General features: G+C 37.0%; 2 protein-coding genes and 1 long non-coding RNA gene across 4 annotated transcripts; 2 read left to right on the top strand and 1 right to left on the bottom strand.

The window, feature by feature from the left end:
- Positions 1–918: 918 nt before the first annotated feature.
- On the top strand, positions 919–10,047 carry LOC140880173 (phosphoenolpyruvate carboxylase 4). Its single transcript, XM_073284790.1, has 20 exons — positions 919–1,149; positions 1,469–1,632; positions 1,899–2,013; positions 2,106–2,183; positions 2,282–2,350; positions 2,451–2,529; positions 2,593–2,669; positions 2,744–2,839; positions 3,074–3,215; positions 3,807–3,938; positions 4,916–4,989; positions 5,113–5,394; positions 5,974–6,099; positions 6,196–6,297; positions 6,378–6,524; positions 7,049–7,147; positions 7,261–7,349; positions 7,855–7,981; positions 8,056–8,262; positions 8,974–10,047. Exons 1-20 carry the CDS (start codon positions 994–996, stop codon positions 9,796–9,798), a joined length of 3,186 nt encoding a protein of 1,061 aa, XP_073140891.1. The 5' UTR covers positions 919–993; the 3' UTR covers positions 9,799–10,047.
- Positions 10,048–10,120: 73 nt separating this feature from the next.
- LOC140881920 (uncharacterized) lies at positions 10,121–10,815 on the top strand. Its single transcript, XR_012150151.1, has 2 exons — positions 10,121–10,508; positions 10,672–10,815. It is a non-coding gene; the product is annotated as an uncharacterized lncRNA (long non-coding RNA).
- Positions 10,816–10,941: 126 nt separating this feature from the next.
- On the bottom strand, positions 10,942–15,598 carry LOC140880827 (probable isoprenylcysteine alpha-carbonyl methylesterase ICMEL2). Of its 2 annotated transcripts, none has more exons than XM_073286032.1 (11): positions 15,041–15,598; positions 14,377–14,453; positions 14,137–14,206; positions 13,926–14,006; positions 13,012–13,086; positions 12,738–12,839; positions 12,528–12,665; positions 12,028–12,093; positions 11,774–11,917; positions 11,445–11,535; positions 10,942–11,270 (listed from the first exon to the last, which is right to left on the bottom strand). In XM_073286032.1, exons 1-11 carry the CDS (start codon positions 15,418–15,420, stop codon positions 11,109–11,111), a joined length of 1,386 nt encoding a protein of 461 aa, XP_073142133.1. In that variant the 5' UTR covers positions 15,421–15,598; the 3' UTR covers positions 10,942–11,108. The 2 variants fall into 2 exon arrangements, with proteins under 2 accessions (XP_073142133.1, XP_073142914.1); XM_073286813.1 differs by having other exon boundaries at positions 14,377–14,448; positions 15,041–15,417.
- Between the last annotated feature and the right edge of the window lie 475 nt (positions 15,599–16,073).

Genomic DNA, 16,073 nt, shown 5'->3' on the forward strand with positions numbered 1-16,073 from the left:
ATTATAATAAAGATTTAAAAGAATAAAAATATATTAAACTTGAATATGTCTCTTGTAAGACATTCTCATGGAGACGGACCGATCTGGTTCATATTTTTAGTGAAAATAAATATTGTTGAAGTTAAATTAATACTTTTACGGGTCGAGTCGGATCAGATACCATATTTTTTGTGGTTAAGATAGTATTTGAGAAAGCTTTTAGGAAGCACTTCTCAACTTTCTATTCCCAAAATTTCACAAAATTTCAAAATTTTATGAAAAAATCTGAGAAGTAATTTTTAGAAGCTCTCCAAACATTACCTAAATATCAAAATTTTGTGAAAGAAAAGTTGAAAAGTGTTTATTAAAAGCTCTTCCAAACATTACCTAAATATAATGTCTGACATGCTAGTATTTCTTTATTTTTTACAATTGCAATTGTTGGTTCGTTAAGATGTGTCACATTGGTTGAGTAAAAATATTGAGAGTTATAAATATGAAATAGGACAATCCTTCATCTTGAAATAGCTTTTGGGGTTAGATTAAGTTCACTTTCGTGTTAAGATGTCTCCCATGCATTGGGTAAAAATGTCCACTTCGTTTTAAGATTTTTAAAAAATTTTGTAAAGAGTTAGGTCCAAATTCATAATGTTTAACACAAATAAAAAAAAATTTCCTTAAAAATAAAAAAATTTCAATAAATAAATTTATTAAAAAAATTATTTTAATTGGCGTGTACGGTTAAAATGGCGAGAGACGAAAAGAATTTCTGAGCAACAGTCTGACTGTACCGTACGAGTACTAGCAAAGGACAAAAAACATGCAAAGTTGAAAATCGTTACACGTTCCACGTGGCACCATCGCATTCCTTCTAACTCCCGGAAAGCGATCGCAGCCCCACGTTTCCACTTCAGCCAAAAACCAAAGCATTCATCACACATATTCGCAGCTAGAGCTTTTCCGCTACTGTATGTTCACTCCACTGTAATCCATACGCACAATCTCAGCCAAAAAATGACGGATATTACCGATGATATTTCGGAAGAGATATCGTTCCAGGGGTTCGAGGATGACTGCAAGTTGCTGGGGAATCTTCTCAATGATGTTCTTCAGAGGGAGGTTGGCCCGCAGTTCATGGAGAAGGTGGAAAAAACCAGAGTGCTTGCTCAGGTTCGTTTGTGTACTCAGTTTTTGAGATACGCACTCGTTCTTTCTGGATTTGTGTTTGTTTGTGCTCTGTTTCTGTGATTTCTTCATTTTTCCTCTGTTTGATTTGCCTTATCGGGAAATTTTTGTCGTGTTTGCTTTACTTGTGATTTCGTGGTCCGTCTGGTGTAAGCCTCTTCTTTAATGTCTAGAACTTTATGTATTTATGTGTATTTTTTGATGCTGAGCTGATTTAGTCGTTTCTGGTTGTATCTTGCCTTTTGCCATCGGGGGGATTTGTTGCTAGGATCGTTATATTAATGGGCAGAATGTGTGTGCGCAGAGCGCATGCAATATGAGGATGGCTGGAATTGAGGACACAGCGGAGCTGCTTGAGAAGCAACTTGCCGCGGAGTTGTCGCAAATGACACTTGAAGAAGCCCTATCACTTGCCCGAACGTTTAGTCATTATTTAAACCTTTCGGGGATTGCTGAAACTCATCACAGGTATATGGCATTTCTGTTGTTCTTTAATGGTATAATTGTGATCTTGGTTGTTTTTTGTGCTTGCATGATTCAGAGGTATGGAAAATTGCTAGAACTACATACTAATGACTTACTTCAACTTTTGTACTTTCGACTTTTTAACTCTATTTTATTTGAGGTGTAGTCTTCGTGCGTCGATGATATTTCTTACATCCTCAAATTGATGCCGAAATCCTTGATATTTGAAGCGTGGGATCTTATGAAATTTTGACATGGTTAATTTGCAGAGTGACTAAGATACGAAGCACTGCAAAGCTATCGAAATCTTGTGATGATACTTTCAATCAGCTCATTCAGGGTGGTGTTTCTCCAGATGAGCTTTATAATACGGTTTGCAATCAGGTCTGTAGCTGTTGTTCTCTTTTCTATTTTTGCTAGTGAAATGGTTTGGAGCGTCTGTTTCTAGCATTAATGTTGCTCAATTCTTTTCTCAGGTGGTTGAGATTGTCCTCACCGCACATCCCACTCAAATAAATCGTCGTACTTTACAGTACAAACATATTAGAATTGCAGTATGTACTTTATATGGCTTTTATTCTAGATATAAGGTAACAACCATGAGATATATTTAAGCTTGGCATATATATAACATGCATTTATCCTATTGCAGCATCTTTTAGAATACAATGATAGGCCTGATCTGGGGCAAGAAGACCGAGACATGTTGATTGAAGATTTGGTTAGTTATTCATTTAAAATTTAGACCATTTTTGAAAAGGAAAAACTGACTGACTTAATTGACATTTTCCTAATCTCCGTGAATATTTTTGTCAATACAGGAAAGAGAAATATCAGCAATCTGGCAAACAGATGAACTAAGGCGGCACAAACCTACTCCAGTTGACGAAGCTAGGGCAGGTAAACTCCACAGGCAATGATCGGATTTTTATAATGTTCCTTTTACACTCTTTTTTTTTTCAGGCTTAAACATTGTAGAACAATCACTTTGGAGAGCTGTACCTCATTATTTACGACGTGTTAGCAATGCTTTAAAGAAGGTTACTATCATTCATTTTTTGCAATTCCCATGCCAAACTCTGGTTTTAGCTGTAGTTATATTCAATGTTCTCAGCATACTGGAAATCCACTGCCTTTGATGTGCACTCCAATTAAATTTGGATCTTGGATGGGGGGTGATAGAGATGGAAATCCAAATGTGACGGCAAAGGTGATGTTCTTAATCTTTCGTTGTGAAATTGTGTGCTACATGTATGATTTTAGTTGAAGGGAGCAAAATTTGAAAGACAAGAGTGATAAAATGTGTAAATACTGCTTTATTTCTGGATCACAACCTTCAAATATAGATTAGGCTAAACTCTTCTCATTCATGTCCCTTCGGGGACATCAGATAAACTCTTCCCAATCACGATTCTGATAAAGCGGTTTCATATTGTGTTTTCAGGTCACAAGAAATGTATCTCTTTTATCCAGGTGGATGGCAATTGATCTCTACATACGTGAAGTTGATAACCTGAGATTTGAACTTTCAATGAACCAGTGCACTGAGAATTTTTCTAGACTGGCACATGAAATTTTAGAGAAAGGTCTGGCATCGCTGTTTCCATAGTTTTCCACGACAAATGTGCTCCTACCCACTATCATTAAAAACTTAAAACTCGGCATGTGAGGTCATAAATAAACGAAGTGACTTTAATTCATTTTTATGATGTAACTAAACCTTATTAGCTGTGCAAGAACTATAGTGGTTTTTGCATCTCAACATGCTACTGAAGGTCACTGGTGAGGAAGAGTAATTATCCATTGATGTTCTTTTTCCTCCTCCGATTTTTAGCTCACTGAGATATTAAAAAATAACCGATTGGTCTTCATAATATTTGAACGATTCAGGTAGTTTTACTTTGTTTGTCATCTTACAGCAAAGGTCTGTGGTACATGCTAACTTTACTTTTCCCATCCCATTTTTCCTTCAAAATTGGCATTTGCCTAGTTAGGCATGGTAATCAATAAGGTAGTTAGGCATAGTAAGTTAAGGATTTGAATGTTTTTTGTTTCAGAATTTCTGTACATTACCTGAAATGGAGATAATCTTGAGCTTTATTTGAGGAAATATTAGTTTGCATCCAGAACTGAAATGTTAGTTTGTTCTCATTTTCCATAAATCAAATGGCTTTCAGAAAATTCAACGGACGATCGGCATGACATCTGGAATCCACCTTCACTCAGGAATCAATTTAAGAACAATAGCCATCACGCCCCCCCTCTTCCAACACAGCTTCCAACTGGAGCTGATCTACCTTCCTGTGCAGGTTGACTTCTTATTCGTAATAGTTTATTCTATCTTACCTCCTTTTTTCAAGTTGAGTAATGTTCTATACGCATAAGCAATGTCTACTATTTATACAGATCGAAGCATCACATGAGTCCACATTTGTTGAAACTTGTAATATTTGATGTTTCAACATCGTTGTGATCCAGACTCTACTTCTGCTGCATTTGATCGTTTTGCTGGTCCACATGAACTGATTATTTCTTACTGCTTGAGTTATAGCACCACATAAATTGTACGGTTCCTCTTCGAAAGTTCTCTCTCTCTTTTCTGGAGTTTTTCCTTGAGCTTCAAAAGCAACAAAAAATATTTTGGGTGCTTTGTCATGGTCCAAATTCAAAACTATGATTAGTTCAATACATCTGTTGATGAACGTGTCAGTGAGTTAATTCATATCAATTTTAAAAGATATGAATGTCGTTCTCAGGATATTCTCTGATTCTCCTGTTCTTACGCTTGAACCCTTTTAAGGCTTCAAGGCTTTGCTGATAAATTGTTTCTGTGCTATATCATGCAACTTGTTTCGTCATTGCGTCAAAACTCTCTTCTGTTCTGCAATTATCTGACTATTCAGGCTCCTGTTCACCTCGTTTTTCTTTCCTATAAGCATGTCCACCTTGGCATTCGCTCTTTCTCTGTTTTATGGAGGGTAAATGGGTCTTGGTATCTTCATCGCCACGAAGTTTAGGTACTTTATGGCATCATGCATTTCTCTGACATTACTCCGCTGATTCCAGTTAGTCATGGTAGTTTGTGTTATGATGCCTCCCAAAACTGGTTATTGGAACCTTTTCTTTCCAAAGGTTCCTAGGATAGAAAGTTCTGATTTTCATGTTCCTTTTCTACTTGTCTGGTTTTGTTGGTTGTCAGGCGATAAATTGTGTTATTCTTCTCTCGCGTATGACTTGTTTGCATTATAAATATGTTGTTTCATTAATGTACTCTTTTTGTCAGCAGAACACAATGAGGTAGAATCTCACTATCCTCGCCTAGATGTTCCTGGGTCAGAATTCATGCCATTGCATTCTGAGGTGAAGTAAATGCTCTTGTATATTTTTGACATATTCTACATCCGTCATGGTTAATGGACTCGGTCTTTGCATTTTCGGTAATAGTGTTTAGGTGATTCCTAAACCCCATTTTCCTTCTTACAGGATGGTCAATCTTCTTTGGGAGTTAAAGAATCTTTGCATGATATTAGTAAGCTCACTATCAAAACACATGGAAACGACAGTGTGAGTAATTCAGGAAATGCTCAGTCAGTTGTTACTCCAAGAGGTTCATCTTTCAGCTCAAGCCAACTTCTAGCTCAGAGAAAAGTATTCGCTGAATCACAGTTAGGAAGAACTAGTTTTCATAAACTCCTAGAACCTAGCTCTTCCCAGAGACCTGGAATCGCTCCTTACAGAGTTGTTCTAGGAGACGCAAAACAAAAGGTTCTGTTTTCTGCTTTCAAATTCCTGGATGATTAAGCTCTTTGAAAAAATGATAGTTTCACAATATCTCTGTTCAAAACGAAAGATGATATCTCACAGCATCTCTGTTAATGAAAGATGATATCTCACTGAAGTTGTCTCATATTTTGCTCATGTGTTAATAAAAGTTAAATAGTTATTTGGGACCTTCTCCTGAATTTTCCACATTTGCATTGCTTAGCAGAGGAAAATTCATAATCTATGGACTATAAGATGATTATTGAATGCAGAAATTTCCTTGTGAATTTCAGTTTTTGTCATCTCATTTTCATGTGATGATTTCATTTAAATTGGGATGCTTATACAATCAGATGTATCCATGTTGGTCTTACCTAAATGCTTTAGTTCTTATGTGGTTTGCTAGTATATTTGTTGATCCATCAAAATGTTTGTCAGAGAACTAATAAGAGGTCCTAGCCCAAATGCATATTCTACTCTAAGTTCTCAAGGATAAACCTTATCGCAATGAACTCGTGTTCTCTACTGGCTACTTTACTTTTGTTGTATCATCCTATAAGCTAAATGGTCACACTAATCCAGCTTTTGAAGACTAGGAAGCAGCTTGAACTTCTTCTCGAAGACCTTCCTTGTGAACATGATTATAAGGATTACTATGAAACATCAGAGCAACTTCTTGAACCACTGATAATGTGCTATGAATCCCTGGTATCTTCATTTTTCACTTTTATCAAATGAATTAGATGTTTAGGTGAACTTTAGATCAAGACACGCTCATTTACTGACTGATAGCAACTTTTGTAGAAATCTTGTGGGTCTGTAATCTTAGCTGAAGGCCGCCTGGCTGACCTAATCAGGCGTGTTGCTACTTTTGGGATGGTGCTAATGAAGCTTGATCTTCGTCAGGTAGTTAGTTACTCAGTCCTTGTTCCAAAGCACAAGTATACCTGGCAATTTGTGGCAACATTTTGTCTTTTCTGTGTCAGGAATCCGGGAGACATTCTGAAACTCTAGATGCTATAACCGAATATTTAGATATGGGTACATATAGTGATTGGGATGAAGATAAGAAACTAGAATTCCTGACCAGAGAATTGAAAGGGAAGAGACCTCTAGTCCCTCCAACAATAAAGGCAAGTGTTTCAATGTGCATGCATTTTTAACTGCTCTCAAGTCTCAATCCTGTCTTTCTCGCAATTCAGTCTTTGAGGATGTTAAATAGTAATCTTTTCTTATTCAACGTGCAATCATGCTGAGCTTTTTATCCCAGTTGTGCTCTATGATGAATGAACATGAATGAGACTTGTGTTAAGGCTTCTAAGTTCTATCTCAGTGCACTGACTTGAGCATTTTGAGTGATCATGAATTACAGGGTTGATAATCTATGCTTCTCTTTGGATAATATTAGAAACTACAGTGGTTCTCTTGCTCTGTCATGTGTAAAAACAATTAAATAGCTGCTCACTCACGTAACTAGGAAACAAATTACTCTGTGCTATAAAGATCTTTGAAACATTCCAAGTGCAAAGCCTGTCCAAATTCCTCTCTGTTATTTATGGATAGGTAGCATCACCAAATTCAATTGCCATGGTTGAATGCCGCATTTTCTTATTTATGAATTTTATCAATATTTAGTGATTACAACGTTCTTCTTTAGGTTGCGTCTGATGTCAAAGAAGTACTGGAGACCTTCAGAGTAGCCGCTGAATTGGGAAGTGATTCACTTGGAGCTTATGTGATTTCAATGGCTTCCAATGTATGACATGCGATTTATACCCAATTCTTAGTGACCCTGTTGTGAATACAATTAAACATCAAATCTTGTTAAGTGATTAAAATCTTTTGTATTTTATCTGTCTTCACTGGCAGGCTAGCGATGTTCTTGCAGTTGAGCTTTTGCAGAAGAATGCCCACCTTTCCATTGCTGGAGAGCTCAGCAGACGACGTCCATGTGGAACGTAAGATACTTGTCTTACATTAATTGCATAATGGAGGGTTGTTGTTTGAGAGGCTAGATTAATTGAAAGGCATGGATTTATGTGTCATCCGGTAAAATATTTTGTCATCCCAATTTGTTATTGAAAAGAAATTGCTAGGATGACATATGATATTGTATTTAAAAATATGAAAAATGTCGAACTCTCCCTACTCATTTACAATGTTGTTTAATCAAATAGAATATTGTAGACAAGAAACTTACCTTATAACAAAGTTGCATAAAATTTGTAACCACGCAATTTGTAAACCAAATGCTATGATTCCTTTCAGGTTTTGCTTTCAACGACTTCCCAAGTGTTTTGAAGACTAACGACAATACTTAACAGACAGGAATTAACTTAGATTGCAAAAGACTAATGAACATTTTCACAAAATAGAGATGAAATTAGCTGTTTTTATGAACAATGCTTGATGACTGGAAGTATTGTATGTTTTTTGAACCTCTTTTCATGATTATTGGAATAGGCTTCGGGTAGTTCCTTTATTTGAAACTGTCAAGGACTTGAGAGAAGCTGGTTCTGTCATTCGGAAGCTATTATCGATTGATTGGTACCATAAACATATCATTAAGAACCATAACGGACACCAAGAGGTATTGCTGAAATGATCATCATTATGTTTTATGAACTTGTGGCAGATTTGAGCTGAAACATGATCTCCTTACAGGTGATGGTTGGATATTCTGACTCAGGGAAAGATGGTGGCCGTTTTACTGCTGCATGGGAACTTTATAAAGCTCAAGAAGATGTTGTAGCTGCATGCAATGAATATGGAATAAAGGTTACCTTATTCCATGGACGTGGAGGCAGTATTGGACGTGGTGGTGGCCCTACTTATCTTGCAATCCAATCGCAACCTCCTGGATCAGTTATGGTAAACTTCAGTTTTTATCTGCTTGTTCTTTTCTTTTCTTTTCTTTTCTTTTATTTTTTCCCTGTTTTTCTTTGGTTAGTTCACAAATTTTGTGAATTTACTCTCTTCCCACTTCAACTCCCATATAAATATTTTGAGCATGTCAATATGCTCAAACTTAGAAACAAAACTGTGCTAAATCATGTTAACGGTTTGGTCACGTTGATTAAGAATCTGAGAAAATTAAACCAGATAAATTTTAATAATCTAGCGTAAACAATAAATAATTATTTTTTGAAAAACAGGATAAACAAATCAAATGATAGAGATGCTCTTATCTCTTGATTTCCTTGTATTTCCTGCATCCAGTAAATTATTGTTCTTTCTTACTTAATCGTCCTTTTCGCCCTTTTTAAGGTATATTATATACATTCGCATTGCTAAAATTCAGGAACTTTTAAGCAAGAAAAATAAGCTAATCCATCATCATTACAAACCAATGTTAAATTTTGCTTTCCTGCTAGTTCAATCTGGATCGCGTGGTTGTGTAGAAGCGTAGGTTTTTATTTCCTTGCTTTAACAATTTCAAATCAAAAACAATTCTTGTGATTTGCTGTGGCAGCAAACAGACAAGTTCTGTTAGGCATAAAATCTGATTTCACTCTTCAGTAGCTTTGATGTTTGCAACTTTTGTCCAAGAATTCTGATAATTTAGTTGTGATGAATTGGCAGGGGTCCCTCCGATCAACTGAACAAGGAGAAATGGTACAGGCGAAGTTCGGACTACCACAAATTGCTGTTCGTCAGTTAGAAATCTACACAACAGCTGTGCTACTTGCTACGCTGCGGCCTCCAAAGCTACCCAAAGAAGAAAAATGGCGTAATCTAATGGACGAAATTTCTAAAATTAGTTGCTCTTCATATAGAAACACTGTCTATGAAAACACGGAATTTCCAGCTTACTTCCATGAGGCAACCCCAGAAGCCGAACTTGGCTTTCTCAACATCGGTAGCCGTCCAACACGAAGAAAGAGTTCGGTTGGAATAGGGCACCTAAGGGCTATTCCATGGATATTTGCTTGGACTCAAACAAGATTTGTTCTCCCTTCATGGCTTGGAGTTGGTGCTGGTTTAAAGGGTATCTGCGAAAAGGGTCATACAGAAGATCTGCGAGCAATGTACAAAGATTGGCCGTTCTTTCAGAGCACTATTGACCTTATAGAAATGGTTCTTGGAAAAGCCGACATTTCGATAGCCAAGCATTATGATGAAGTTTTAGTGTCCGAGAGTCGACGAGAACTTGGGGCAGAGCTGAGGAGGGAGCTTTCGACGGCGGAAAATTTTGTGCTTAAAGTTACAGGACATGAAAAATTGTCTGAAAACAACAGAAGCCTTAGAAAGCTGATTGAGAGTCGGCTTCCATATCTAAATCCTATGAATATGTTGCAGGTTGAGATATTGAAGAGGCTGAGACAAGATGAGGATAATAACAAACTACGAGATGCACTTCTAATCACAATAAATGGTATTGCTGCTGGGATGAGGAACACTGGCTGAATTCATATGCAAGCACGACTCATTGATAACTATGAAAATCTGAAATAACTGACGGCGTTGCAGCCCGTGAGCTTACTTGTTTGGAATGTTACAAGGTTAGGCTGCAGGGGGGGCCTGTAAAAAACATGGTATATAGTTTGAAAAATGTTGAGTTTTGGTAATCATACTTTGCTGTACTACTTTTGTTGAAAAATTGTCATGTATTACTGCAAATTTAGTATTTCTTTTACTATATGGTGTTTAATGCTTCGTCGGATCAGTCAAACATAACACTTTCATATGTAATTTGTTCTCTTCTCACGTCCAGTGATCTCAGGTCGAAATCAGTAAAGATTATGTTCCAAAATATCATATTTGCATAGGTTCTATACCAGGCATCTGATGCAGCCAGCATCTTTCGAAATGACGCTCACAGCTAAAATATTCCACTTTCTTGAAAGAAATTTAGAGCCAGTGGTGGAATTTTATTCCCTCCACACCCTTCAAACAAAATTATAAATACCTACTACACTCAGAAAATTGAAGCTAAAACCTGTAGATCAATTAGGTGAAAATTTAGACTATATCTGCCAATAAACTGCATAAAGATGGCATCGCTTAAAGCGGAAAAACCAGTTGGATCTCAATCAGCTGGCTCGGTCAAGAAATCTCCGGTCTCCAAACCCGCTCCTCCCAAGAATGAGCAGAAGCCTCGGGAGCCTAGAAAGAAGGTATGAATCCTCAAAAGGCCACACGGTTAAAAAAATATAGTTTGATTTCTTAAATAAGCATCAACAAGTGTACTCATTTAATTGTAAAGCTTAATCAGAGGGTGAAACCCTCAACTTATGTTAGATCTGTTCTTGCTGATTATTATTTTGATCGTTCTCATAGGGATCTGGCACCAAACCAGTTGCAAAGAAGTGAGGACTGGGGGATTAAAATGAAGTGTTGGCTTGCATTATGTAACCTTTTTGTTTCACTAAATAAAATCATGATATATAGTTGAAGCACTAATGAATTCTATTGCTGCTGAAATTCTTGCATCTGTGAACATGAAATTGCGGTTGCCAATATCAGAAGTAAGATTTACCAGTGGTAATAACAGTTACGACACAAAGAACCAACCAGAGTAAGCCTTATAAGAGATCGTGCAGTCGATTGATTCTTTCCTTTCTTGGACCTTACCAAGATCTAAGAAATATTGGAAGAATTTATGGCCCCGAGAAACATGATCAGACCTAAAAATTAATGAAACTTGCAACTTAACATATTAAGATAACATTTTGGAAGGTTTTCATTAAACCTTTGTTCAGGTCGATATGCCACCATCAGAATGGGCTGATTCGGCCTGCTAAGTTTAACATGCATTCAGGCACAAGGCGTTTTCTAGGTGGAGCTGTAGCATCTCTGGCCTGAGCTTCAATGTCTCCTGAATGAATAATGGCAACCAAATCTTCAAACAAGTCATCTTTACCGCCCCTCATTGGATCCTGAATTTCGTTCATATTAAATCAGAAAATGCGTCAGTATTTGGCTTCTTGTATAGGCCTTTGCACAGAAGTAGAATTTTCATCATGCTTTCAAAAATGCATGAATCAAATCCACATAGCTACACAGAAGCTTAATCTTGGCAAATAATAACGCGAATGAGCCGTTTTTCCAACCTGAACGAACAAATCTGTATGAGTCTTCCCTTCATATAGAATATACTGAGCTTGCACTCCCAAGCTTTGAAGCGTCTCAGCAAAACTTTTACTGCAACCAAATTTGAGCATGTCAAAACTCAAAACCGATATAAAACTTGTTTAGAGATGACTTGCATTATGAAAGAACTACGAACACACAATTTCTCTCGCTCTAATCCAAGATTCAAGGATTCTTCTGAGCACTTATAGTTTGTCTAAATTCATCAAGTCACTTTATATATCCCTTTACAACAATAAATAAGATGTTAACCACATAATAATAGTTCAGAAATTAATAGTTCTGCTACCTGGCATCAAAGGGAATGGAATAATCTGCAGTTCCATGGAAAAGGTGTATAGGTGGTAGAAGGGAGACGGCATCCCTAAAGTTGGAGTCTCGCACCATTACCTCTGGAGAATATCGTCGTAAAGATTCTTCTCCCTCCATTATGCTAGGCAAGTAACAAAAATCATTATAAGTACGTGCAATGCTATCAGAGAATGCGACCAAAGGTAGTGATACTAAGTTCGAGATATTGAAGTTGGTCAAGTATATATATACCTCAGAAATATGGAGCGGTATAAACCTCGAGTATGGAAATGATCAGCCAAGCTGAGAAAATTGTATCTGTCCATAAAATGTCGAATGCCAGGTTTAGATTCCGTCATAACTTGCAGATACTAAACATGAACAACAGACACAAGAAAATTTCTATTCTCCAGGAATAGGAGGATCCGTGAGCAATTAATCAACAGCGACATTTCGCAACTTTGATTTGCAAAATCTAAGAAACCCCAATGGGTTCAGAAAATTACATAAGAATTCCTATTTACTAGTTTTTGGCATGAATCAGGCTCCGTTATATCTTGGTGGCATTAGAAGAGGAAACTAGTGAAGCGATATTCACGAGTTCCATTATTCATAAAATAAACCTGCATGTCACTACCTTGACTATAAAAGCAAGATCAAGATCCACTAGCAAACAAAACAATATAATCTGAGCACATCATATCATTATTTCAAAAAATTTTGCAAGAACGTAATGTTTAATACAATCTCACCCTCCAGATAAACCAAAATACGCGTTTATTTGAGATACACTCCAAGAAGTTTTCCCTCGTCCTGCCTCTTTGATCGCCTGCTCTAGTAGAGCACAAGCAGCAATATGTGCACCAGCTGACTGCCCCATGAGATATATTCTAGGCAAAAGAAAATGTAGTAAGAATAAAAGGCAGCATCGTGACACTAAAAGAATGTAACTGACAAAATACCTGTTAGGATCGCCACCATATTCTGCAATGTTATTGCAGACAAATGAGATACCTTGAGAAGCATCATTCACCATGTCACTTATAGTTCCCTGTGGGAAATTCCTATGAGTAAAAGGTGGCACAAAAGTTTGTCGTGGTTAATGAATCTCGCGTAGCAAAAAAGAAGGAACCAAAGTTTGTTTTGTTTAATAAACCTCACGTAGCAATCTCTGAAATGAATTTCCAATATGTGGACTTTGAATTTAATAAAAAATAATACAGAAATTCAGGTTACCTGTAATCTATGCAAGCCACTATAACATCTCTTTCTGATAGCTGAACTCCTAAAAGAGAACCCCACGCTTTATAACTGTGCTGACCAGAAACGATGGTTTAACTGATTGTGATACAACTTATGCTTCACGAATGACAAGTTTGGTAAAAAAAAATGTGAAAACATCACTAAAAGTTATGGATTAAATGTCAAGTTCTTTCTCAAATAATACTTAGGCGATATTAACATAATTCCACTTTCTGAGTTTCATTATCTTCTTGAGTATTTCTGTTAGAAATTGACTTGGACCTAACTCATCTCAAAAGCTAGCTCAAGAGAAAAGGTTTGCCCTTATTCATATAAAGGGCTCCTAGGTTATTTAGCCAACCGATGTGGAACACAAACTTATACACCAATATATCTCTCTCACGCCCAGAAATGAAACGAACATATCTCTCTCACGCCCAGAAATGAAACGACTGGAGCGTGGAGATATTAACGGGTGGCTAACTATGGGACGGGTGAGGCCAACTATGAGCCATCCAACACATAACGGTGGAACCCGGGCTTTGATACCATGTTAAAAATTGACTTGGACCTAACTCACCTCAAAAGCTAGCTCTTGATGGGAGGTTTGACCTTGTTCATATAAAGGGCTCCTAGGTTATTTAGCCAACGGATGTGGAACACAAACTTATACACCACCAACTTCTTAACATTACAGCTCAGTTCTTCAGTCTAATGCTTGTTGCACGAATAAAAATATTCTAATATATGTCTTAATCGTATCCGAACTTATATCACATGGTATTTTAGGTACTCTCAAGTCTCAAGTGCTAAGGAAAAAGGAGCATACTTGTCAAACTTTGCGAGATAAAGATACGTATAAGAGTGCAAGGTATACTATCTTAACGGAACAAAAGAGAAAAGCATACCCAATAATCCAAGCTCCACCAGTTACAAATGCAACAACTGGCTTTGGTCCATCACTGTTTTTAGGCAAATAAATATCAAGTCTGCAGTAGAAAATCTTAGTCATGTATCCCATCGTTCAGAAAATAAAATATCATCTAAAAACACACTCTAAGAAACTGGACTTGTCTGTTGTTCAGTTATCATAATAAATGCAGTCGGTCATAATCTTACCTATTTCTGGGCTGGTCCCCATAAACTATACCTCTACGTATTCGACTAGAGCGGAAGTAATGAAAAGCAACTGCACGAAAAGTAACAAAATTTAAGATAATTTGTCATATTTAGTTTGCAAGAGTCAAGAAACACAAATCATATATTACATATAAAATCAACATATGCAGTTAAAAAGTCTTGTCAAGAAAGGTTTCATCAACATAAAGTGAACAGTTCATATATGTGCAGATGGCAAACCTTGAAGAAAACCAGGAAAAATAAGGAAAGCATAACATCCAAGGGCAATAAACCGGATGATCCATCTGTAACCTACCCTGAATAAGGATATATGATTAGATAGTGCAAAGGAGATGAGGCAAAAAAATATGCTAAACCATAAGTCGTGTTCAAAAATTGGAAATACATTGTTACATGTTGAAGACACCACAAAGACGAGGCGAGGGCATATTGGGCTGCAATTTTGTAGCTTTTACAAACCAGTGATTATGGAATTTGTTACGCTTCTATCTTTATTCAAATTATACAGCTTCAATTTTCCATTAACGCACATAGCTTCATACATAGTATAAGAACAACAAGAGTGAACGACGAAATACAAAGAATACATTCAAAAACTAAATGAAAGAGGTCATATGTGATCATCACACCACGTAGGTAAGCATCTGTTACCTTCACATTTGACAAAACCGTCACCTTGTTCGAACTTAAAAAGTTAAAATTTTCATCTTTATCCCGAAAAGCAACTGCTAAATGCCCCAATTCAGTAACTTTGAACCCAGAAAGCAATTCAGTCAGAATGTCTTCTCTAAAGCAAAGACTCCCAAATCAGACCATCTAAGAACTTCTTTAATGCAAATGCAAAACCTCTAAACAAAACAAGAAAAAATGCAAGGACATTCACCCAAGATATCGCCACATGTTGAAGCACAGTCGAGAGGTCCCGTGAGTATCAGAAGCTGCTCTGCCCGCGTCCTGAGTGGAAGATCTCCGGCCGCCAGCAGAGAGGGTGAAAAGGGATGCATCACTCGCCACGCGCCTCCTCCTCTGCTGCTGATACGAATCCGAATCGGCAGCCGCGTTGGTGTAACTCGAGGTTCTCGAAAGAATCGGCCTAGCTTCACTTTTCCTGTCATCCTCCGACAATGAAGGGATCAAGATTCTTGTCTCCGTTCCCAGATCAAGATCATCTTCTTCTGATTTGATCAGCATCGGGGTTGATGATGAGAAAGGCAAAGAAGAAGATGATGATGATGAGGTGATGTGATTATATACAGGAAGCATATTTACAATCTCTGGCAAAAGGATTCTATACCGAATCCTTTGACTTGGATCAGATGGAGCGAGAAGGAATCTACCAAGTTTTCAAATTTCTGACGAGGGAATCTGGCAGGAAGAGGAAGACATTTCAGGGGAAAGATTGAAGAAACTGGAAATTCAAAGCTTTGTGTAGAAATCTTGAACATTTGTGTGGACCTATGCTTTAGCTGGTGGCTCTGTTGGATGGGAGAGTTCAGGGAAAGTTGGGACCAATACACTTTGTGACACGTGCCGCCTTTCTATTGGCTTACCTTTTCTAATAAGTAAATTCAAATATAACTTTTTTAACGTCTAGCCGTGCTACTTATAGGGTAAATTAGCCTAAATATATATCAATTGTTATATATTATTATTATTATTTTTATTATATAATAGTTTTTCGGGTCAGACCGTATGGTCGAACCAATTAGATCATTTATTTAAATATTTATCGGTCGATCTGGTTATAAAAACACTGCATTTATCAATAAAAATGTCAAAATTTATTTACTCTTAATATTTTCAACTTAAAGGTTGACCCTTTTTCATGCTTTTGTCCATAGTGAATTTTTTGTCATACACTTCGTGCTTAAACTATGGTTTTTAGAACATTGCATTTTTCAATATTACACTAGAGC

Source organism: Henckelia pumila, chromosome 1, assembly GCF_033568475.1.
Source record: "Henckelia pumila isolate YLH828 chromosome 1, ASM3356847v2, whole genome shotgun sequence".
Taxonomy (NCBI): domain Eukaryota; kingdom Viridiplantae; phylum Streptophyta; class Magnoliopsida; order Lamiales; family Gesneriaceae; genus Henckelia; species Henckelia pumila.